The sequence below is a fragment of the Cuculus canorus genome, chromosome 1, assembly GCF_017976375.1.
Source record: "Cuculus canorus isolate bCucCan1 chromosome 1, bCucCan1.pri, whole genome shotgun sequence".
Lineage (NCBI taxonomy): Eukaryota > Metazoa > Chordata > Aves > Cuculiformes > Cuculidae > Cuculus > Cuculus canorus.
This window is the reverse complement of record NC_071401.1, coordinates 155,995,188-156,019,483: the sequence shown is the minus strand read 5'-3', so window position 1 is coordinate 156,019,483 and position 24,296 is coordinate 155,995,188. Positions and strand designations below refer to the sequence as shown.

Sequence of the window (24,296 nt, the reverse complement as noted above, 5' to 3'; positions counted from 1 at the left end):
GCTGCTGCCTGTCTGCTCGTCCCAGCCTGGGCTGTGCCCCAGAGCTCAGGGCTTGATGCTTCTTTTTACCCACTGTCAGCAACAAATAAGGGGTGCAAATGGGTTTGCGCATTGTGTTTGCACTCTGAACACTTTCTGGGACCAAATTTTGCTGTTCATTGGCTTCTGGAACATGTAGCCTTTCCTTACCCATTGGGCTCCTGGATAAAAACTCCTGCACTGTGTGGCTTTGAGATTCGGCACTGCTGGCTTGAGGATCTGAAACTGCTTCCTTGGAGCAACCATCTGGGAGACAGCAGCGTGGTCCACAGCAGCTCTCACACCTAGAGACAGCAGAAGACAGCTTGGCTGTGGCTGGCAGCTTGTTCTCCTTCTGCTGTTCCCTCTGGGCATCACAAGCAGAAAGGTGTGCTTGTACTGACCCACGTGGACTTTGTTTCCAGAGATTTCATTCGGGTGGTGGGATCCGCCTGCCCCAAAGCTGTCAGACCAGGAGGTGCCCTTCCCTATCGAATTTATGACATGCATAGGAAAACAGGAAACACCAAAGATGGCTGTTGAATTTTCAACCTGACTACAAAGGCCTTAGTTCAAAACACAGTGAAGATAAATCTGAAGGCTCTAGACTTTGGAACAGGCAATAAAGAGCATAAAGTAATTAAGGATTTTTCTTAGGCCTTTCCCTCTTTCTGAATATCATGGAATGGTTTGGGTTGGAAGGGACTTTAAAGATCACCTAGTTCCACCCTTCACACCTCCCACCAGACCAGGTCACCCAAGGCCCCATCCAACCTGGCCTTGAAAACCTCCAGGGATGGGGCATCCACAGCTTCCCTGGACAACCTCTGCCAGTGCCTCACCACTTTCATAGTGAAGAAATTATTCCTTATGTCTAGTCTAAATCCGCCTCTCTTCAGTTTATACCCATTGCTGCATGTCCTATCACCACAAGCCTTTGTGAACAGTCCCTCCCCAGCTTTCCTGTAGCCCCTTCAGGTACTGGAAGGTCTCTATAAAGTCTCCTTGGATCCTTCTCTTCTCCAGGCTGAACAACCTCAACTATCACAGCCTGTCCTCATGCGGGAGGTGCTCCAGCCGTCTCATCATCCTTGTAGCCTCCTCTGGACCCATTCCAACAGCTCCATATCCTATTATGTTGAGGATTCCAGAACTAGACACAATACTCCAGATGAGGTCCAGAGGAATAGAGGATCAGAATCACCTTCCTTGCCCTGCTGGCCACGCTTCTTTTGATGCAGCCCAGGACATAGTTGGCCTTCTGGGCTGGAAGCGCACATTGCCGGCTCATGTGGAGCTTCTCATCGATCAGCATCCTCAGGTCCTTCTCTGCAGGGCTGCTCTCAATCACATCATCCCCCATCCTTGAAACTGCATAGTGAAACTGCATACTGCCCCGGCCCAGGTGTAGGACCTTGCACTTGGCCTTGTTGAACCTCATGATGTTCTCACAGCCCCACTTCTCCAGCCTGTCCAGGTCTCTCTGGATGACATCGTGTCCTCCTGGTGTGGCAACTGCACCGCTCAGCTTAGTGTCACCCGCAGACTTGCTGAGAGTGCACTCGATCTCACTGTCAATATCATTGATGAAGATATTAAACAGCACTGGTCCCAGTATGGACCCCTAAGGGACACCACTTGTCACAGATCTCCATCTGGACTTGGAGCCACTGACCAGTACTCTCTGAATACAACCATCCAACCAAGTAACACAGATCAGAAGGGAGTTGCAGAATGGTGTTAATTCACATACGCTGTGCCAGTATTCCATACATAGGAGGACTAAGGTTGTACGTAGCATGGCTTTCAAAATTTCCAAGTTTTCATTTTTTTAAGCAGCTCAACAATTTAAAATATCATCACCACAAAAACATTTGTTTTTCCCGGCTGGCTCACCAAGAGCCTGCACATTGCTGGTGCTCAGTGACGCCTCTTTTAGCTGAAGATGCGCGGCCAAGCAGCTGTCCCCGTGGGACCTGGGAAACACCAGCTTTAAGAAGCTGCTCTTTTTCTGAAGGTGAGGAGGTATCATTTATGTCAAGGAGCTTGGGTTTTGCCATCGGGAGGAGGGGAGCAGGGTGAGACCACCGGAGGCCCAGATGCCTCCCATGTCATTTCTCTCTCACTCACCATCCACCGCTTGCCAGCCCCATATCTTTAAGCATCCATTCCATCTTTCGGCCAGCTTAAAAAACACAAATACATTCCTTTTCAGTTTTCCTTGCAGCCACCACCTACAGTCCTTCCTCCTGCCCGTGGAAAGACCACTGCTTATGGAAACCTCCATGGGTAAAAGAGTGCAGGTGGTTTTTCTCATGTAATTTTTCTTAACACAAACCACAATTATAATGTTCAGCTGTAGAAAACATAAAAATGAACACAGAAAAACAAACTTGTTCTGTACAGTTGCTATGAGAATATAGCAACTGCTGTTGGCAAGAGTAGTCTGCAGATCATTTGGGAAGGAGTAGCAAAGTTAACCAACGAGATAATCACTCCGTAGTAAGATCTTGCCTGAATTTTCATCATTTCTAATTTCTATTTCACTACATACACTCCCGCTGTTATTAATCAAATTGTGAGCTTGACTGAGCCAATATTACAAAACAAATCAGTTATTTGTGAATTTCTGATTCATAAAAAAAATTATATGTTCTGATTTCCGATGCACATTCGGATTAGTGAAGCGTAAACTATCTGTAGGAGCATCACACAGGAATCAAACATGAACAACCCGTTTCACTATCATTGTAACACAGCGATCCTCTGCTTCCAACACACTGATGAAAACTCCGAAATGCTGACTTGTGTTCAAGCCACTGTTTACACTGACAGAAAACGTGCAGATAAAACCATGAAAAAGTTGCTAACGAGAGCTTGACACTGTGTTATTCATGAAAACAGCAAAATAATAAACCCTGTACCCTAACAACAAACACACTGGGCTCTTGGAAATGATTAACAGAGGTTTTAGATCATAAAAACTGCATGTTTGTGCATTTTCATTTTAAGTGGATTAATCATTTGGGCAAAAAGTGCTGGGATAAACGTACATTTTAATGTTGCTGTTAAAGTTATTTATAGTTTCCCAAGAGAATTGCTGTAAGCTCATCATCCACTGCTGCCTTAATGGACTGCTGAACAAAGGGCAGAATTCAGGCGGTGGGGAATTGCTTGACAGAACAATCATCAGTTTGTACCCAGTGAATCCCTTTATGAAGAATTTCTTCACCATGAGGGTGGTGAGGCACTGGCACAGGTTGCCCAGGGAAGCTGTGGATGCCTCATCCCTGGAGGTGTTCAAGGCCAGGTTGGATGGGGCCTGGGCAGCCTGGTCTGGTGGGATTTGTCCCTGCCCATGGCAGGGGGGTGGAACTACATGATCTTTAAAGTCCCTTCCAACCCAAACTATTCTATGAATCCCATTTTCTTCCGCAGTTAAGCCTTGCCTGCCAGTACATGTGCCTCTCCCAGCGACATGCTGTCTTTCCTGTTACCTTCCTTCTCTCTTTGGATTTCTCTATCAGTCACTGGGTTTTTTTTCCTTTGTTATCACTAATTCCTGCCCCTTGTGGCTTCTTGAGTGCCTGGGAGCAAGACAGGAGTATTGAGACTTTTTGGGTTTGTGCCAGATTGTTAATGAGCAAAGCCAGGGGCGTCTTTTGTTTTTCACAGATCACCAGGAGAAGCCACGTGGCTTTTAGTGGTCAGACGACGATCCGTCAGCCTGCTGCAGGGATGGAAAACACTCTCTTTGGGACCACCTGTGGGGTGCCAGCTGGGCTCCTGTTGCTTTTACTGTGGCAGAATCATGTCTCCAAGGCTGTCCCTGCTGCTTGACTCACACGTGCCCATGATGTGCCCGACCTGCAGGTACATCTCCCCACCTGCAAGATACGTGCCCAGCCGTGCAGTAGTGAATGCCTGTGCCTGGTGCCGTGTAAGGTTAATAAACAGCTATTGCAAGGATTGAATCTGAGCCAAAGACAAAGTAGATAATGTACTTCTTTACCAGAACAAGAATATTTTTGTTGGTGAAGGGTCTGGAGCAGAAGTCTTATGAGGAGGGGCTGAGGGAACTGGGCTTGTTTAGTCTGGAAGAGGCTGAGGGGAGACCTTATTGCTCTCTACAACTGCCTGAAAGGAGGTTGTAGAGGTGGATGCTGGTCTCTTCTCCCAAGTAACAAATGATAGGACTAGAGGAAATGGCCTCAAGTTGCACCAGAGGACGTTTATATTGGATATTAGGAAAAAATTCTCTACTGAAAGAGAGGTGAAGCACTGGCACAGGCTGCCCAGAGAAGTGGTGGAGTCTACTTCCCTTGAGGTGTTCAAAAAACATGTAGCTGTGGCACATCAGGACATGGTTTAGTAGGCACAGTGGTGTTGGGCTGATGGTTGGACTGGATGATCTTAGAGGGCTTTTCCAACCTTAATGATTCTGTGATTCTACTCTTTCCTTTGGAGCAATTGCAGCCACCAAGGTGGGAGGAAGGTGATACAAACACAGAATCACTTCTACTATTTTTGAATCTAAGGAAATTGTAACAGCAAGTATGTTTTAGAAGTAATGCTTCTCTTTATCTCTTCTTTCAGAGATGTGCAGAACACACGCAGCTCTGAATGCTTTCCTGGGCAGCCAGGGGTGTTCAGAAGCCATTAGAAACAGGCTAATGAGCTTGGACTGAGAAGAAAAAATTATCACTGAAACCTGAAATCTGATTTACCTACTAGGAGACAGCATCACCAAGGTTATTTTGTCTGCTCCTGAGTGCCATAAGCACAGGAGAAAAATGCAATTTTCTTTTTAGCCAGATTAGCTTCCCCTTTTTTTTTTTTTTTATTCATAAATAACTGAATTGAGGCCCTGACTGTGAAAAATCAGCATCCCTAGCTATCCTTCCAACACATAGAAACGGCAGAAAACACTGCCTGTGAAATACTCCCTCTGCCAGAAGAAAACGATCAGTGCTACATGTTCCCTGGAACAAGAGCGAATCTTCAAATTAATGTTTTATGTTTCTTTAACCTTTACTCTGAAATCTCTGGCAGTCCGCCTCTTTGCTATGTAATCATTACAGTATCAGTCCTCATTAATGTACTTTGCAACTAGATTTGTAGATGCTTTATCACCACTGGGTAAACAGCCTCATTAAACCCATTTTACAAGTGAGGAAGCTCAGCTAACAGCCAGCTGAGTGCTTGCCTCTCACAGGTCAAATCAATGGAAGAAACTATACCAAGATGCTTTTGTCTCTTTGGCTTTCAAACCTGGATTTAATCACCTCATTATTTTCAAAGATGTCTCGCTGATCTCACACTCCAGGAAAGCCAGCACCTCTGTCCAAAATTCCCCTGGATGCTCCCATTTCAGCAAAGAAAAAAAAAAAACATGGTAGCAGTACTAAACCAAAAAAATCAAAAGAAATGCGATACATTCACAGCTCTCCAGAAGCTTAAAGAACAAGAAACCAAAACCAGCAGCTGAGACAAATCAACAGCCTGTGGCATCGGGGGCGTAAGCCATATTTTTCTGACAGTTTTGCAGGAGAGTGTGAGTCAAGGGAACCACTGCCAGTCATTTTTCTGAAAGAGCAGACATCTTCCCAGAGCTCAGCTGCATCACAGAGGTTTAACAGTACCTTTAGGAGGCATTTTAGACCAGCACTGGTACCACAACCTGTGGAAAGCGACGCTTTGATTCATTATCTCTCCATCCTGGGGTTAGAAATGGTTCATGCTGAGCTCCATTTGGCTAACTCAGGTTAGAGAAACAGGAGGAAAGTCTGAGCCTGAGGAACTAAGGCCTGCAGGAGAACCTGAACCTCAACAATTAGCCTAGTGAAAACCCAGACAGCTTGTTTTGTTTTCTGCTTTAGCACCAGTTAAAACATGAAGAGGATACCAGGGTTAGGGTGTACAAAACCTTTACTGGGCAGTGTTATGGGTATGTGCAAGATCACTTCAATATCTTCTCAAGCTTTGTCAGGTATCAAGTAAAGATAGAGCCATTCTGCTCTTATTTGAGTTTGCCTTTAGTATCTGAAGCTTGTCTGGGGGTAACTTATTTCGGAAAACAAACTTCTCATTCATCTGAATGCCGACTACACGCTGCCAGAGCGTTCACAGCAATTAGTAGAGCCTGACCCCTCAACATCCTACAGTACCAGTGTAAAGTTGTCTCTTTGGAGTAAAAATGAGGCCTGAGACCCACCTCATATTCGGTATTGAGTTCAGAGAGACAGTCCTTTAAGAGCGAGGGAAATGTATGGGGATAGGGTGGGTGAAAAAAGCAAAGTCCCACCAAGACTTGTTTTAGGAATGGGTGAGCTGCTGTGATGGATATAGGAAAAAAGTAAGAAGCCGCAGGAAATTTAAAGAAGAGCCTGAAGAACAGATTTCTTTGCAATGTGGGAAGGCTGGCAGTAAGTCATAGTAACAGTAACTATGAAAGACTTGGCTATTTCAGTTCTGCGGACTGCTTTATTATGAACAAGCTGTTAGCACAGTCCATCTTAAGGCTGTGGAAGTACTTCCAACGTATAAAAATCCATCTGAAGGCCAAAAAAGTCACAATGAACTGGCTGAGACTAAAATTTCTCAAGCTGGGGTTGTGCCTCAGGCTAAATTTGTTTGGGAATGTTCAGCCAAAAAAATTTTAATCCCTTTCTAACGTCTGACATCGTTCTTAGAAATCCATTGTTTGTCTGACCTTCTCCTAACCCCTTAGAAAAATTTCTGGCGATATTTTCCTCTCTCAGTTTAATGCTTTGAAGCATTACACGTGGAATTTGGCAGGAGGCAACTTTCTGTTAGGAAGACACATTGCACCAGCTCTCTCAAACTGTGCTCAAACTTGGCTGTGTTACAAGCACTCGAAAACCCGGTTTGCGTGTGCTTGATGGAGTTCTCAGTTTTTCAGCTAAAATTCCCTAGAGATGCCTAAACAGAGCAGGTGGTGGTTGTTGCTGGCTGCCGGAGGCTGGCAAGGGTGAATGACAAGTGTGAAGCTGGTCTCCTCCGCTTTCCCCTTGCTCCCTTCCAGCACAGAAAAAAATCAGGAGAGGTCGCCTGAGTGAAGACAAAACAGGCAAAAGATGGTGGGCAGAAAAAAAGGAGGTGGAAGAAGAACCAAAACCACGTGGAACTGGGTAGAAGACCATGTTTTCTGGGCTCAGAAGAGGAAAGGTTTGTAGGGTCTCCACCAGCCCCAGCTCTGCTCTAGCCTGGGAGATAGACAGCCAGGGAAAGAGAGCTGCAGGCTTCACACTGACCGCTCGTGCTGTTGCAAGAGGCTTTGCTCCTCCAGAATGAAACATTGCTGAGGTTTGGATCCATCTAACAGTGTTAGGGGGGAAGCAGACAGTCTGCTGGGAACTGGATGAAAAATTACTGAAAGCTCAAGGAAATATTCCTATAACATGACCAGTACTTCCTGGCTGGCTTCAGTATTGAGGCAAAGAAAGAGAAGGAATCACAGAATCAGAGAATGGTTTGGGTTGGAAGGGACCTCTCCATGTCATCTCGTCCAAACCCCTGCAGTGAGCAGCGACATCTTCAACTAGATCAGGTTGCTCAGAGCCCCATCCAACCTGACCTTGAATGTTTCCAGGGATGGGGCATCTACTGTTCCTTTGGCCATTGAAAGGTTTCCACCGCACCTTTGTGAAAGAATGAGCTTGTGATGGTGGGTAATTACGGAAACAGCAGTTTTCATAAACAGGCACTAACCTCTGACCTTCAGGTCTGGGGTGCCAAATGTGTTCCTGCAGGAAGATCTGCAGAAGCCACTTGCAACTCCATCTGGGAGCTGGGCACAGGACCTGGGCAGCTGTGTGTGGTATTCAGGAGCTGTCAAACCCAGCTTCTAGGCTTTTCCTCTTAGATACCAATACTTGGAAGGTCATTTGGAATTATGTTTCCATTGTCTCCTTTGGTGGCACCTCAGAGGGACACTGTGGGTACAAAAGGCTGCCTGCTCTGAGCCCACAGAGTCACTGATGACCACTGCGGAAAAGTCCACTCTTCTGGACAGGGTGCAGACAGCGAGTGACAGAACAGGCTTTGAAGCCGAACAGTATAATATAATTAAAACTGGATTAGTAAATAATCATCATCTATCCTGTGCCCTGAATGGAAGGTCCTTCAGAAAGGAAAAAGAGCATGAGATGGTAATTAAAGATGACCCTATGGAATATAACATAGACAAAAAAATCTCAATTAAAATTTTGCAGGCACCTCTTGCATTACCTTACTTCTGGATGCGATATTAACAAGCTTTTTCTTAAGGCTGCCTTTCTGTTTGTATTGCAGCTTCTCCACTCAAAGAATAGGAGTTGTCTGTTACTTCCATAACTTCACTTAGTTCATCTCTTAATTGGCTGCACACAAAGGCGTGAGCCCAGCACAGCGGGGTTTCAGTGAGCTAAAATGAATATGTATGGATTTAGAGGGTTTTTTTTTCCTCTGACTTGAAAAACACTCAAAATATTACTGTATTGAAAAGAAATGTAAATGAATGTCTTTCATTCTTCAGAAGGCTAATTACCCTTTCCTCTTTCTCACTCTCAGTAAGAGATTTGTTGACTATTGTTTCATTGCTTGATTTGAAAACTGTTCTTTTGAAATTACCAAAGCTCTAACACTCGCTTCAGCCCCTTGCAGGAATGGCAGCCCTTGCTACCAGCCAAAAGTGGAGGAGCTACCTAGTTTATAGCCTGAACGGGGTAGAGAAAAAGATAATTTACCCAGAGACCTTTTGGAGAGGTGTAAACAATGTGCATGTAGTATTTTTTCCTTAGGCTGGTGCATTTCTCAAGTTGCAGCTTTGTCACCTTGTATCAAGGCCGAGCCCAAGGAAGGAAAATAGCTGAAGAGCTACTCATCTGGTGGCCTCCCAAGGCAATGTTCATGAAAAGTAAATCTGCCTCCTGAATTCTGATCAACCATCCTTCTTATCACCCCGAGGCGAATGATGAGAGTCCAACAGCTTTTGGCTCTAGCCAAGAAAAGCAAAAAGGAAAGAACCCAGGAGGATATTTTTCAGCTGAAGTTCATAAGTCTGGAATGCAAAATCAATTTAAAACAGCAGGGTAACATCATTTTATCAGTGGAGTGATCAGGAAATGCCCACTAACATTTCCCATCTCTTTGTTTGTCATCTGATTCCATGGGTCATGAAAATCCATGAGTCATGAAAATCAGTGTGAAAGGAACCCTTTGATCACCTTTAGCGTTCATCCACCTCCTGCTCAAGCCAGTGCACTGAGGACAGGACTGTTGCAGCTCTCCTCTTAAGACCTCACAGTAGAACCGGTTGAAAGCCCAAAAGCCAACTCAGAAGCAAACAAACTCCCAGACTGCTCTGCAAACATACTTCAGCTCTTGTTGGTTCTCCCAGGCTGCACTTGCTAAGAGTGTTCTCTGTCCCATTATCCAGGTCATCAATAAACATGCTAAACTTTATCAGCCCCAGCACAGATACCCAAGAGACATCACCAGCTGGACTCTGTGCTGCTGATCCCCACTCTTTGAGCCCCATGACCTGAACAGTCATCCAGCCACTTTATCATCTACTTTGCTAGTCTCCACCTTGCTGATTTAGCTACAAGGACACTGTGGGAAATGGTGTTAAAGGTTTTGCCAACTTCAAGGTAATAAATGACATGCATTGCTCTCATGCTTTGATGAGGCTTCCCGTAAAGAACAACCAGCTCTCCTGGACCCCTTTGCTCTCCAGGGCAGCTCCCTTTCAGGTCCTGCTAAGCAAGAACAAGGTGAAATCTGCTCTCCTGAAGGCAAAGGCAGTAATACTATTTATCATGGTGGCTTCTTGCATGATTTGATATTCTATGGCCTCATGGCTGTTGCAGGCAATCTTACCCTTGACCATCATGTCCTAGACCAATTCTTCCTTTTTGGTTAACAGCAAATGCAGCAGAGCATTTCCCCTTGTTGTGTCATTGACCACCTGTATCAATAAATTGTCTTCAGCATGCTCCAGAAACCACCTGGGTTGGCCTGACCATGTAGCCATTCCAGTTAAAGTACATCCATGTGTTAGACCTAAGGCATGCAATTGTGTGCGGTGGCTCTATTGACTTTCTCTCCTTGATCTGTAGTGAGAACCTACAACGATATCGCCTGTATTGCCTTGCTCTCTTCTCTTTGCCCACAAACACCCAACCGGCTCATTGCCTGTCCCATGGCAAAACTCTGGTCGTTCCTCCGTGTAAAGCACCACCACTCCTTACCCTTTGCAGCCTGTCTGTCCTGAAGAGACTATGTTCACCTGTGGCAGCTCGCGAGTCATGTGAACCATCTCACCATGTCTCTGTAATCCAAAAGAAATCATAATTCAGCAGTTGGGGGGGGGCTAGCAATTCCCCTGGTTGCTTCCCATACTGCATACGTTTGTTTACAGACCCTGGAGATGAACCTTGAGTCATGATGCTTTCATAAGGGACATGCAGGAGAGACTCCAGTGTGGGGACCTCTGCACACAGATGATGGGTGTTTAGGTGCTTTTTTGGGGGGGGCAAGGGGCATTTTGAGGCCCTGGCTGCGCACCAGAGCTGACTGCACAGTCTTTGCAGGTGCAACACTTTGCACTCTGAGCTCTCCATCGCTGTTGCAGCAATTGCTCATTATGAGCTTTCCTCTGATCACGCTGAGATCAAACTGTGATGATCTCACAGTTTGATCTCAGCTTCCTTTTAACTAGAATTAACTGTAATAAGGGTGAGTTTTATTGATCTCCAAGGGCAGTGAGGCCAGAAGCATGTAGCTGTGCTGCTTTAGGAAATACTGTGTCTCAATAACCATCTTCGCATTTCTGCTGCCCCAAAGGTTGGAAAGGCAAGGCTCCCTGCAATGCATGTGCTTTCTCCCTTATAGCTGAGCTGTATTATACCAAAATCAAGGTCATCAGGCCGATTGATATTTGGAGTGGGATAAAAGACTTTTATTTCCAGAAACGTAAGGCCACCATTTTAGGCTAATTTATGTAACAAGTGCTTTCTGCAAAGGAAAGCTTGAACAGGCTGTCTGTGATCTATCTGTGATTTACCTGACTTCTACGGACTTATGATCTGTGATCTATTTGGGCTTCTGTAAAGCCTTTGACATGGTCCCCCATAAGATCCTTCTCTCTAAATTGGAGAGATATGTATTTGATGTGAGGACTATTCAGTGTATAAGAAATTGGTGGATGGTTGTATTCAGAGAATAGAGGTCAATGGCTTGAAGTCCAGATGGAGATCTGTGACAAGTGGTGTCCCTCAGAGGTCCATACTGGGATCAGTGCTGTTTAATAACTTCATCAATGATATTGACAGTGAGATCGAGTCCACCCTCAGCAAGTGTGCAGATGACACCAATCTGAGCAGTGCAGTTGCCATACCAGGAGGACACGATGTCACAGATCGTGTGTCCAGAGAGACCTGGACAGGCTGGAGAAGTGAGGCTGTGAGAACCTCATGAGGTTCAACAAGGCCAAGTGCAAGGTCCCACACCTAGGCTGGGGCAGTATGCAGTTTCACTATGCAGTTTCAAGGATGGAGGATGATGTGATTGAGAGCAACACTGCAGAGAAGGACCTGAGGATGCTGATCGATAAGAAGCTCCACATGAGCCAGCAATGTGTGCTTCCAGCCCAGAAGGCCAACTGTGTCCTGGGCTGCATCAAAAGAAGCGTGGCCAGCAGGGCAAGGGAGGTGACTCTGACCCTCTATTCCTCTCTTGTGAGACCCCACCTGGAGCACTGTGTCCAGTATTGGAATCCTCAACATAAGAAGGCTATGAAGCTGTTGGAACGGGTCCAGAGGAGGGCTACAAGGATGATGAGACAGCTGGAGCACCTCCCATACAAGGAGAGGCTGAGGGAGTTGAGGTTGTTCAGCCTGGAGAAGAGAAGGCGCTCCAGGGAGACCTCATAGCAACCTTCCAGTGCCTGAAGGGGCTAGAGGAAAGCTGGGGAGGGGCTTTTTACAAGGGCATGGAGTGATAGGACTAAGGGCAATGGGTACAAACTGGAGAGGGGCAGATTTAGACTAGGCATAAGGAGGAATTTCTTCACCATGAGGGCGGTGAGCCACTGGCACAAGTTACCCAGGGAAGCCATGGATGCCCTATAGGTCTTCCCGGTGTTCAAGGCCAGGTTGGATGGGGCCTTGGGCAGCCTGATCTGGTAGGAGATGTCCCTGTCCATGGCAGGGGGCTTGGAATTGGATGGGCTTTAAGGTCTCTTCCAACCCAAACTATTCTATGATCCTATGATCCCATGATTGTATGACTTGCACTTTCTCAAGCTCCAATGGAACAAATACTGAGTCTTGCAAACAGAAACCCTGATGTATTTTGTTTGGGAGCTGCTCCTCCTTTGAGTTGTCTGTACAAACAAGAAGGCAACACAGATATAAACAAACTCTTTCAAAACTGCCCCACAAGAATCCCACAAGAGTGGATTGCTTGTTGTGAGCTGCAATCCCACCTCGGCTAGGGGAGAGGGCACCCAAACATCTGGACCTCATGGAGGTTGCCATCCCAGGAGCTGCCACCAAGGACAAGGCAGCCTCCGAGCTCTGGCTTTGGAGGAGGAGAAAGAGTAGGGATGACCCTCATCACCACTCCCCCAAGGCTGAGCTGGGCAGAGGAGGAGCTTCGAGTTTGAGCCAAGTGCACATTCACAGGCTGGCTACTGCAAGGAGAGAGAAACAGGGAGACAGAAGAGAGTGTGGGAAAGAGGAGAAAGCAAGAAAAAGAGGGGGCAACTGCCTGGAGAAAGGAGTGAAAGAGGAGAGGGAAAGGAAAGGGAGAGGAGAAGGCAAAAGGAAGCAGAAACAGTCTCCGATCAAAAAAAGGAAGACCAAGAAATAGAAATGTCATTGCTCCTGTGGCTGGGGTCCCAGCTGTCACCCAGCTGGAGCAACATCTCCGTACTGGGAGTTTTCTTTACAGTCTTTACTTTACTTCTTGACTTCATGAAGCGCAGGAGGCAGTGGAGCCGTTACCCCCCCGGCCCAGTGTCGCTGCCATTCATTGGGACCATGCTATATGTGGACTTCCAAAACCCCCTCCTCTCCTTTAAGCAGGTAAGTGCTGGCCCCCCGCGATGAAGCGCCCCTCAAATGAAGCATGAGCCCAGGATTGGTGAGGATGGTGCCCTGGCACAATCTACCCTTGCACAGAGCCGAAGGGCGATGCCCTCTCCAAAGTCCAGGATGAGATAAGTCACTGCCTAAGGACGCTGACCTGGCCCATAAAGATAAATTAATAATCACACACCAGCCCTCACCAGCCTCCATATCCCAATCCCAGTGGGACATCCTGTTGTGCCCCCATTGATGGGTGATGTTTGCTCTGCTGCAGGCTTGGCCACCAACTTGAAATTTAGGCAGGTGTGGGAGAAGGGAACAGGGAGATGCACAAACAAGAGAAGAAACACAAGTATCTGAGGGCTGCGATGCGGCTACAGGAATGTCAGACTTCTCTGGCAGTTACTCGCACACCCTTACAGGCACGTGGCAGTTGCAGTGAAAATAAACAGCTTGTCCAAAATCTCCCCAGTCCCATTCAAAGCCAGGGCTCAGCTTTTCTTAAAGCAAAAGCACGGCACAGTTTGCAGCAGATAAAACACAGGGGGTTTGTGCTTCAGTTTGCAGATTCTAAAGGCCTTTTCTCTAGGACAGCACTGTTCAGCTGCCTGTTCAAAATCTGCCAAATGGAAACACTAAATATAGCATTTGTATTATTTGCTTGCATATAGCCCAAAAGATTGCCATTTTCAAATCACATCACGTCAGGGTCGTGTTAACCACAATTTTGACTAGTAATCGCTTTTAATGATGTTGTTCTAGTGCCAGTAAAGTGCTAATTCCCACTCCAACCCCACAGCAAACATAGTCTCAAGTACTTCAATTCCTTGCATCGCTACAGTGCAGAAATGAAGGCACTTAGCTTTTTAACAGTCGGAAGACAGAAAGAAAGAGAACAGCACAATCTGTGGGGCATTGCTGCTACAGCACTGTCTTCCAACAACATGCTCGTGGGCACTTTATTCAGTAGTACTGACTAGCAGGAGAGTCCTGTCAGAATGAGACAGAAAAATGCAAGCAGATCACAAGGCTAAAAAAAAATGCAACAGAAAATGCTGTACAGATAGTGTAAAACGCAGATAAAACCAATGCTGCTTCTTTTTTTTTTCTTCCTTTCCCTTCTTCATTCCCCTTGAAACCTCATTTCAGGTCATCTACATAGAAAGTTTTAGACAAACTAGGGTAAAATTGCAGCAGAATTTCAAAATTAGGCCTTTATGAAAGACAAAGTATAAGAATAGATATTGTGGGATTAAAAGCCTTATTTATTTCCCTCTCCAATTCTAACAACATCATCTTATTTAGCACAAAAAGAAGAAAACTTAGAAGTTAAAGACTTAAGGTAAATGATCAAAATCTAATGTGAATGTTACTTTGTCTCTTTCAGAAGTCCAAAGTAGGCAAGATTTGTCATTTAAGCATGGTTAGGTAAAAATCAGTTGACTCCCTGATAAAGGATAGCAATTTTACAATTTTACAAGCTATTTTCCCGCCACGTAATGATTTATAGTTACTGGTGGGAAGAAGATAAGAACCATCAGAAGTTGAAAATTAAATACAATTAATAAACCTGCCTTCCCAGGAGTCTGTATCAAATCAAAGTGTTTGTCTACCTGGAGGAGGCTTAACTCCATAGCAAACTCCCATGGTGAGCGGTATGGCTGACAGGCTTTACCTGTTCCACCATCCTGCTGTCAGCATTATGTCTCTTACAGATCACAGCAGATGGAGATTGTGTGGCAGTTACCAGCCTTGCGAGATGTCTATGCTCCTTTTAGGGAGAAAGTTGACTTGAAACTCCAGTATGGAATTGCCTCTTCCTACTGTGTTTCTTTGAACCATGCTCTGGGTGGATTTTTGGGAACAAATGCATATTAAAAAAAATATATATATATCACTTTATCATCAATATTTCTTTCTAGCAGAGGCAGACAAAACTTGCCTGATCTTTCAGATAAAAAAAAAACCAAACAAACACAAGTGTTGGGAAATAATTTAACATGCAGCATTTGAAAAACCTCTAAAAAGGTCCTTGCCCGTATGTTCTTAAACAAAATCCAAGCTACTTACACTATGGTCATAGCAACAGTTTGGCCAGGGTAGATTAATTCTAAATCTTTCCACTCACAGAGAATGGATCGCTGCTTCTGCTGCTGTTTGGCACACTCTGAGCTGTGGCTCAGCAAAGACAAAGGTGAAGGTCTCCTGATAAAAGCACCTAAAAAATCACTAAATAGTAAAGGCTCTAAGGAAGGCTATGGTGATATTTTTGTCGTCACATTCAGCTTATTTTCAGGGATGTACTTTTTTATCTTGACAGCTTCGTGAGAAGTTTGGAAATGTCTTCAGCCTCCAGAACTGCTGGAGCAACCTGGTAGTACTGAATGGGTATAAATCAGTGAAGGAAGCCCTGGTCCACAAATCAGAGGACATTGCTGACCGGCCATACTTTGCAATGTATGAACATTTGGGCTACGGAGTCAAGTCTGAAGGCAAGTCCCTTGGAAACCGATAATCCCCACTGGCACTAGCACAAAAGGGACTGGGTAGATGGAAGATTTTTCTCAATAAGGTGCCACCTTCTTGTGAACCTCTGGTCAATCTACTTGTATGTCTGTCACCCTTTGGTGGTGACAAAATCAGATTTGATGAAAAGGGGGCTCCCCTTAGTGGCTGTAGTAGAGCTCTAGGTGCTATCACACACCTTTTCAGCAGTGTTGGAACACTACCAGTGATATAATTTTCCTGTCAGTGTTGGAGCTGGAAGCTCCCAACACCCAGTGAATAGTGTTTTTGCTCGCACACTATGTGTTTGCCATTGTCATCACAAAAAAAATATTAACTTTCTTCCAAGACCAAATATTATCCAGCATCCAGCCCAAACCTCTCAGCCTCAGCTCCTATGCGATGGCGCAAGCTGCCACCCAGTTCACACAAACTAAGGGAGCAAAGCTAAATAGTTTGGGAGAGTGATTCCTTTATCCTTAACAGCACTTGTTGCTGTCATTGAATCCCACGTGTACTTTTGCTAGCCGTGCACATGCATTAGAAGGAGCAGTAATCTGGTTTTAGAACTGCTGTAAGAACAAGCTGTACAAGATCAGACTCTTTCATCTGGTCACACAGACCTGTACCTCCAAGCTCACATTTGCTTTTCTCTAGCAATCTTTGCTTGATGTGTGGGTCAGAGCTCCTGTCATTTCTTGCTTATTCATAACTGCAGGGATTGTTTTCGCAAGATATGGGCGCGCCTGGAAGGAGCTAAGGAAATTCACGTTCTCTACGTTGAGGAACTTTGGGATGGGAAAGAAACCCTTGGAGGAGCGATTGGTGGAGGAAGCGAGATTTCTGTGCTCTGCAGTGAATGATGAAGAAGGTTTGTCATATCCAGAAGAATGGGGAAATCATAGAAAAAGGCAATACAGTGATGCAGAGAGAGAAGTACTACTACAACCACTTTCAGCTGATTGCAGTGCTCTCTTTCTAAGCAGATGCAGTGTTGCTAGTCTAAATGTAATAGTGACCCTGCTCGACCTTGAAGCCCCTTCTACTTTACCTAGTGGTCCTACTGTAATACCAATATATTTGAAGCAGGAAACAAATAGGAAATAAAGAGACACAAAGAGGTAAAATACAATTATTCCCAGAGCTGGGTAACTATTAGCTTTATGAATTTTAGTGGAACATATTACCATATCCAGTAAAAATGTATCTGGGAGTTTGCATAGCAGATTGCCTGTCATCCAAGACACAAAGCGAAGTGTTATCTGTCCAGTCACAGAACCACTATGCAACTCAGTTTTGCTTCAGAGTTTTCTCCTTTAAACAAAGATCAAACAAACAGTAGTAGGAGATGAGATCTTCATTTCCTAGTATGATGCATTTGTACATTGAGTGGTTTGGGGGCATTTTCTCTTGAAGGCTTCAAGGATGCATTTGTGTTTTCTTGTTGCTGACAGCTGAGGTTCAACACCCTGGTGTTGCTCAGCTTCTTTGGTCTCCATTTCCATTTTTAGGTCGCCCTTTTGATATACATTGTGCTGTAAATAATGCAGTCTGCAACGTGATCTGCACCATTGTCTATGGAGAGCGTTTTAACTACGGTGATGAGGCATTCAAGAAGCTGTTAAAATTGTTTCAAGATGCCCTGAAAGAAGATTCTGGATTCCTGCCTCAGGTAAACCAATAGCATAATATGTTCTGTAAGACGCTGCCCTCTTTTGCTTGAGAGCATTGTGTTTTCATTATTTTTCTTTTTGCATCACATAATATCTTCTCTCTTTCTCTGGTTCTGACATCCTAGCTTCTTAACGTGGTGCCCATTCTGTCACGCATCCCAGGACTGTCACAGAAAGTCTTTCAAGCGCAAAAGGGGGTAATGGACTTCGTAGATGTGCTCATAAAAAAGCATATGGAGACTTGGAACCCTGCTCACATCCGAGATTTCACTGATGCGTTTTTAAAGGAAATGGAGAAGGTAGGGTGACACCAGCAGAACATCAAGTTTCAGGGGCTATTTCTCTGCCTGTTTAAGCTTGTTCACAGAAGCTGACTTTCGTCATAAAGCTGTATAAAACCTCTTATTAATTTCCTACTTTTCCCTTCCATGTTGTATCTTGAGAAGAAAGGTATTAACTTCTTCATTCTGTAGCTTCCTTTATTGTTTTAAAAGGCCATATAAACTGCTGGCATTGTTCTCGTTCCCATTTTCTATCATCACATTCCCCTCAGAGTCTAGCTACCCCCTTCTATCCAGCCTACACCATTTTCAAGGCATTAAAAGGGCAATAATTGAGAATTCACTAATATTTCTAAGGTTGCACCATGCAACAAGTCAACATGTAGGATTCTGTTTACATCAATGCCTTAATGACTGGCCTCTCAAAATCAGTTGCAAAACTGCAGCAACAGACTGCCTTTTTGGTATCATTGCCCAGTCCGTAGCCTGCCTTTAAACCACGTTATGACTTGGAAAGACAGCATCTGCTTCAGGATGTGTGTCTTTGAGTTGCTGGCTAAGAACTAGTTCCAACCAGATCAAGTTGAAGGCCTAAATCTGAACCACACTGAAATTAAAAAGAGTCTTTTCTTTGATTCAGTCAGGCATGAAGTCAGTATAAAAATCAAAGGTACTGTGTCAGCCCATCCATCCACCATATGTTTCTGCACATGGATTCACTAAATTTCAAGTGCCAGCTGAGCAATAGTAGCAAATTCTGCCTGCGAATTGCTTCCGCCATCTGAGTCCTCAGGCTGGATTGCTGCTCCGCATAACAAGCCCTGCTGTGCTGCAGGCGCCGGGCACCTCTAGTCTATGCATTAGGCCCCGCAGCTCGCACGGGCAGAGCAACGTGACCTATGTTACTCTGCACCGAGCAGTACTATGTGGGGGTGGATATGACCACATTGCTTCTTGTCACATCTCTCTTCTGGTCACTAAGGTCTCCTGACAAGCCAGTCTGATAAATCCCTCTATTGGGTTAACTTTGGTCAGGTCAGCCTCGTAGCTCCCTTGCCAGAGATCTTTTATTGGAATAACAGTTGAGTCTTAAATGCCTTATTAATTGCTATCCATATTACAACAGCATCAAAATACACAGAATAACTTAACAGAAGCTAGTCCCTAGGAAAGCAAAGTATAAAGAGGATTAGAACAGACAAGCAGATGAACTCATGCAGAGAGCTTGTCACATCTCATGTGCTAACAAATTTGAGCTCAATTAGCATTTGGATGAGAGACCAGTTTTGCTGAAATTGGTGTTGCAGACCTAATAGGCAGCAATGATACCCTGGTTTTTTTTGTTTGTTTGTTTGGAAGAAAATAGCAGGGCAGGAGCAGTGAGAATCTGTAGTGCAAACCTATAAACAGACCCTTCAAAATGCTGTTAATTCTGCACTTGCCACATCAATGCAGCCTCCTCTCTACTGCGTGGGGCTTACGATCCCACCAAACCTGAATAACTGTGTTCCACCTCCTCTAGGGGAGGATATTTTGGCAAGTGGAAGGGGCCTGCTGTCTGATTGAGTTGGGAGCACAAGGTATTTGCTTCTGTCTTGAAGGCAGGTGTAGTGTTCATCTTGCAGGACATGAGAGGTGACTGATGACCTTCAAATATGGGAGGTAACTGGGTTAACAAAGTATATACATAGACCATTGTCTGTGTTGTGCTCTACTCTCCAGTGAACTTGGTCAGCAAAAACATATCTAGTGTTTCTCAGTACTTCTCTGGAACAACAGTCTTCTTGCTTAGCAAGTATCCCAGCTCAAATCACTCCCTTATTTGCTCTCCACAAATTTGCTTACCACAGGGTAAGGAGGCTGAAGAGAATGGTTTCCACTTCAACAACCTTCGTCTGGTGACTGCAGATTTGTTTACAGCTGGTTCTGAGACTACCTCCACCACTCTCCGGTGGGCATTTCTGTACATGCTTCTCTACCCTGAAGTACAGAGTAAGTAAGAGGACAGGAAGAGGTGTGTTGTGTTCCCTTCAACCCTCATTTTCTGTAAGGAGGCTGAACATCTGCTCTCCATGGTTTGGGGATTCTGCAATGAGGAACAGCTTTGATGATTGTTGATCTAGCAGAACTCGGGAGAAACCCATCTCAGACGTAGCTGTTCTGGCAGAGCTCAGCGTCAGGGGGGAAGCCCTGATGAAATGAGTGGAGTTGGAAGGGCAAGTTTGCTCTCTCCTTCATTTTGAAGGCTGCTTGGAGAATCCAGTGGCCAGAGTACCCACCTTCCGATATTTGGAGGAGATCCTAATCTATTTTAATTCTCTAATGCTTCATGCCCAGGTACCCTTTCCAGCCCCATAGGGGAGGGGTAAGCTAGCATGTTGAGTGACTAAACTTTTCTTAAAGACACTGTACGCAAAGAATAGTTATACAGATGGCTCTTGAGCAACCGAAAACAAATGCATTCCCCTCTATTTTCTGTTCCCTTCTGTAACTGCTTGTCCTGCTCTCACCCAGTGTCTGCCAATCTCATAGCACTAGCTTTAGTACAGCTTGTACCAGCTCCTTCTGCTTACCTAAGGGCACACTAATTCCTTAGTTGTGCTGCTTTCAGGTAAGGTCCATGCAGAGATTGACAAGGTGATTGGCAGAGACAGATCACCCACCATGGAGGACCAAGGGAGCATGCCCTACACAAATGCTGTGATCCATGAGGTGCAACGCTGCGGGGATGTCGTTCCTATTGGACTACCTCACATGACATATCGGGACACCGAGTTGCAAGGCTTCTTCATTCCGAAGGTGACCGTGGCCAGATAGGCAATGCAGCATCCTCTCCCCAAGCAGACGCCAGGCCTGGGGTGTGAGGGACCCCACATAACTCTGCACCTGGAGCCCCAAATCACAGTCAATGGCGAGAACTGAAGTAGGACATTTATAAAATGCTAAGACCAGGCAGATGATAACATTTGTGCTCCCGGTTTGTGCTGGTTATATAGGAACCCAACTGCAGCTGCAGCTCAGTGCAAATATTTGCTTTCCTCTCAATGAGCTATGACATCCACTGCTCTACTTGTGCTGAAAGGAGAAAGTAACGGAGCCTAACAGGCTCTCTGGAGGCACAGGAGAGAACACAACACCAGCTGACTGACTTTCCTAGTTAAAACTCTAATCTCTAAAGCTATTCAAATGCCACTGGCATTCAATCCAAGGCTATTGTGACAGGCTGCTCCCCTGGCAGCACTGGCAGCAATGCAAATGCAAGTAACGCATGCAAAGCAATGCAAGGTTTTGGGTTTTTTTTAGCCTTGCGATAGCTCGTCTAGTTTAGAACACTGACGTGAAACAGGAAATCTTTGCAATTTTGCATGGCCTCTGCAAAAGTTGGGCTTTGAAGTCTGTCAGTCAGCTTTTTCTCTCCAGCTATAAAACAAGTGCAGGAGAAGCAGAGGCTGTTTCCACTGTATAGCCATGAAAATGGCATTTGCATGCAATGGTCTTTGTAAGGATACAAACTGCAGGAGTTCAGATCCTTCAGAACATGAGGCAGGCACCACCTGTCATTGGAAAAATTCCCTGCTTTACTGCTGTTTTAAATAATATACAGAAGTATATATTGGTGCCTTATTCTGAAGCACGAAACGATGCTTACTATGAGATGGGAGATATGGACCAAAGAGGGACAAGCACTGATCCGTTGTGCCAAGACAGTGCTGCTGTTCTCACATAAGTTGTTTCTTCTTGTTGAGGAGTGCAGGGGACAACAGTCATCACAAATTTGTCTTCCGTGCTGAAGGATGAGTCAGTCTGGGAGAAGCCAAATGAGTTTTACCCCGAACACTTTCTAGATGCGGACGGACGATTTGTGAAACCAGATGCCTTCCTGCCTTTCTCAGCAGGTAAATCTGAGTTGAGGATCCAACTGCAAGTCAGAGGCAAAGCAGGAGGGGTGATCGCTCCCGCAGCGATTCCAGTGTGCTTTAATGTCCTTTTTTTCACAGGTGCATTCTTCTCCCTCTCTTGCAGGTCGCCGTGTCTGCCTGGGAGAACAGCTGGCTAGGATGGAGCTCTTTATTTTCTTTACCACTCTCATGCAGAAATTCACCTTTGTGCTCCCTGAGGACCAGCCCCGGCCACGGATAGATAGTCACTTTTCCTTCTTAAACACCCCGCACCCATACCAGCTGAAAGCTGTCCCAAGATAAGTGCACACCGCTTTCCTTTAGCTCAGAGGCCACCACCAAAGCAAATTCTGTCAGAAATGTTGCAGGTCTAGACTGGATCCTGCCAGGTTCTACTCCAGACCTCTCAAGTCTGTGCAGATGTTCCCAGTAAGGATTTGACACAATACACAGTTTAGCTTAATTCCAGTCCTAGATCTTGAATCAAACAGTCCCAGCAAGTTAAAAATGATGCTCAAGTTTGCAAGACCTAATTAGCCAGCTCTGCTGTACTTTGGGCTCTCACTGGTCACAGAGCAGTTCACTGAGCACACGGTTACTGAATGAATTATTAGCCATGAACTAGTTTACAGAAATACAAGACTATCCTGAGGTCTTGTCTATTCTAGGAGCGAAAAAGAACTTGGAAAAAAACTGTAAGTACTCCTGACCAGCTCCCTTCCCTGTTAGCCCCACTGCATATCCAGCCTCTCTGCCTTCCCTGCAGTGCCGTCCCACAGCATCATGTGCCTCTGCCTGGTGCTCACGGCAGTCCAGCTCTGGCTTGGTTCCTGCAAAAACAATCCACTGCCCATCAGCTGATTCGGCTTGAGCTGTTGGTGGGCAGGAAGAGAGCTTCAGCTCCGACGACAAGGTGACATTTCAGGGCAGTGCTCCTGAAAAATCTTACCTTCCGATAAACACACATCCCCTTCTTCCCATCCTATTTATTGCTTACTTATTGCACACACCTTGCAATACCTTAATTTATACCCAATGGATGTCAATTTTAATCCAGACAAATGCCTGACAACCCTTATGTTACTCTATGCTTCCTATACGAGTAAATATCAAGGAGTACACAGATAATCTGTTCAGTGTTTCAGCCACAGAAGCAGGTCATTTGTGAAATACAGAAATTCTGGTAAATATTTTTTAAGAGGAATCCTGGTGTCCAGATTTACCCTTTCCTGTCTAAATAGCTCTAGAAAACTGCTGGGTTTTTTGGTTTTTTTTTTTTTCAACTTTACAAAAAGTCAGCTCTTGGGCAAGTTTGGGACTCAAAAAGGGATGGATTAGCCACACAGCATAAAGACCATAGCATAAACAAGCTTCTACACATAATCATTACTAAAAATAACATCTCTGAAACTGAGTGTGTGTGCACACATTCACATCCGATTTTCTAATAGCAATCTTGCAAGCTATGAAGGCTGTGCTAGTGAATTATGCAAATAACCCTGTTATGATATTTACTTCAGCAGCGATTGCACATTTATGCTTTTCATCTACAAAATAATCTGAAAGATTAAAAGTGATATGAAGAGTCTTCTTTCTCACCCCTCCTCTTTGTTTGTCTCACACACCTGCCGCAGACACTCACTTGACAAAGTTTTTCCTTGCAGCCAACATCTCATCTTAGAGCATCTCGCAAGTTCTTTTCAGTCTTCTTTTCTGGTTGGTTTGATGACACTGAACGGGACATGCCTGGGTTTATAGTTACCAACATACACGTTCTTAAAAAGAAGCTTTCAGTGAATTAAACTTTAAACAGGCATAAATCCTTCAGTCGGTTATTTGGAGACAAAGCGTGGGTTCACCTGCACTAGCACAGTGTTCTAACATGCAAGAACACACTGAAAGGAATTCAGTCTGTGTGTGCAAGCATCAGCTGGCGTAGTGCCTTGGAGGCAAAAGGGAACAAACAGAGCATTGCAAAATACAGATGTAACACTGTTAATTGGGAAGCGGAAAGCATCTCCAAGGCAAAATTGGTTGTAAAAGCTAACGGGCTGCTGTTGGGAGCCGAGGGCAGGTGCTGTCACAGCGCAGGGAGAAGGAGGGGGTACTGTGAGTGTGTCTGCTGCTGAGAAGCGTCCTGCAGCCTCCTGCCTCCCACCATCTCTGTGGCAGCACCTGGAGGTGACCCTGCAGCGGCAGGGCCTGAGGGGTAGAAGGTGGCAGGTGTCACCATAGAATCATAGAATGTCCTGAGTTGGAAGGGACCCACAAGGAACATTGGGTCCAACTCCTGTCCCTGCTCAGGACAGCCCCAACATTCACACCCTGTCTCTGAGGTCATTGTCCAAACGCTTTCTGAGTATTATCAGGCTGGACGTTAGAACTGTTTCCCTGAGGAACTGTTCCAGTGCTCCACCACCCTCTGAGTGAGGAAATTTTACCTAAAATCCAACCTAAACCTCCCCTGGCTCATCTTCCTGCCATTCCCTCAGGTTCTGCCATCGGTCACCAGAGAGAAGAGCTCAGCGCCTGCTCCTCCTTCTTCTCCTCTGGTGAGGAAACTGCAGACCACAACGAGGTCTCCCCTTGGTCTCCTCCAGGCTGAACAGACCGAGTGACTTCAGCCACTTCGACTTCAGCCTCCACCGACTTCAGGTCCCTCCCCTGGACACTCCCCAGTAGCTCGAGACCCCTTTTACCCGCAGCCCGGCAACGGCACCGGCTCCTCCTCCCCGCAGTGACCGAGCATTGGCTCTTGTTTGACCAATCAGATGCTACGGGGGGCGGGTATATCCGTGTGCCTGTGGGCGTGGCCTGTGTATGCCG

At 45.5% G+C, this 24,296-nt stretch overlaps 1 protein-coding gene and 1 long non-coding RNA gene across 2 annotated transcripts; one reads left to right on the top strand and one right to left on the bottom strand.

Moving 5' to 3' along the window:
* Positions 1-200: 200 nt before the first annotated feature.
* On the bottom strand, positions 201-24,173 carry LOC128850908 (uncharacterized). Its single transcript, XR_008448141.1, has 3 exons — positions 23,113-24,173; positions 10,272-10,351; positions 201-323 (listed from the first exon to the last, which is right to left on the bottom strand). It is a non-coding gene; the product is annotated as an uncharacterized LOC128850908 (long non-coding RNA).
* On the top strand, positions 12,694-22,585 carry LOC104055481 (cytochrome P450 2D17). Its single transcript, XM_009556607.2, has 9 exons — positions 12,694-13,109; positions 15,433-15,604; positions 16,336-16,488; positions 17,129-17,289; positions 17,416-17,589; positions 19,422-19,563; positions 20,183-20,370; positions 21,326-21,467; positions 21,595-22,585. Exons 1-9 carry the CDS (start codon positions 12,897-12,899, stop codon positions 21,771-21,773), a joined length of 1,524 nt encoding a protein of 507 aa, XP_009554902.2. The 5' UTR covers positions 12,694-12,896; the 3' UTR covers positions 21,774-22,585.
* Positions 24,174-24,296: the final 123 nt, after the last annotated feature.

Bases quoted from the DNA above. Each gene is read 5' to 3' on its own strand.
- LOC104055481 (XM_009556607.2), top strand. From the start codon at position 12,897: ATGTCATTGCTCCTGTGGCTGGGGTCCCAGCTGTCACCCAGCTGGAGC. The intron at 17,290-17,415 runs GTAAACCAATAG...CTGACATCCTAG, and splicing joins ATTCTGGATTCCTGCCTCAG to CTTCTTAACGTGGTGCCCAT. The intron at 17,590-19,421 runs GTAGGGTGACAC...TGCTTACCACAG, and splicing joins TTTTAAAGGAAATGGAGAAG to GGTAAGGAGGCTGAAGAGAA.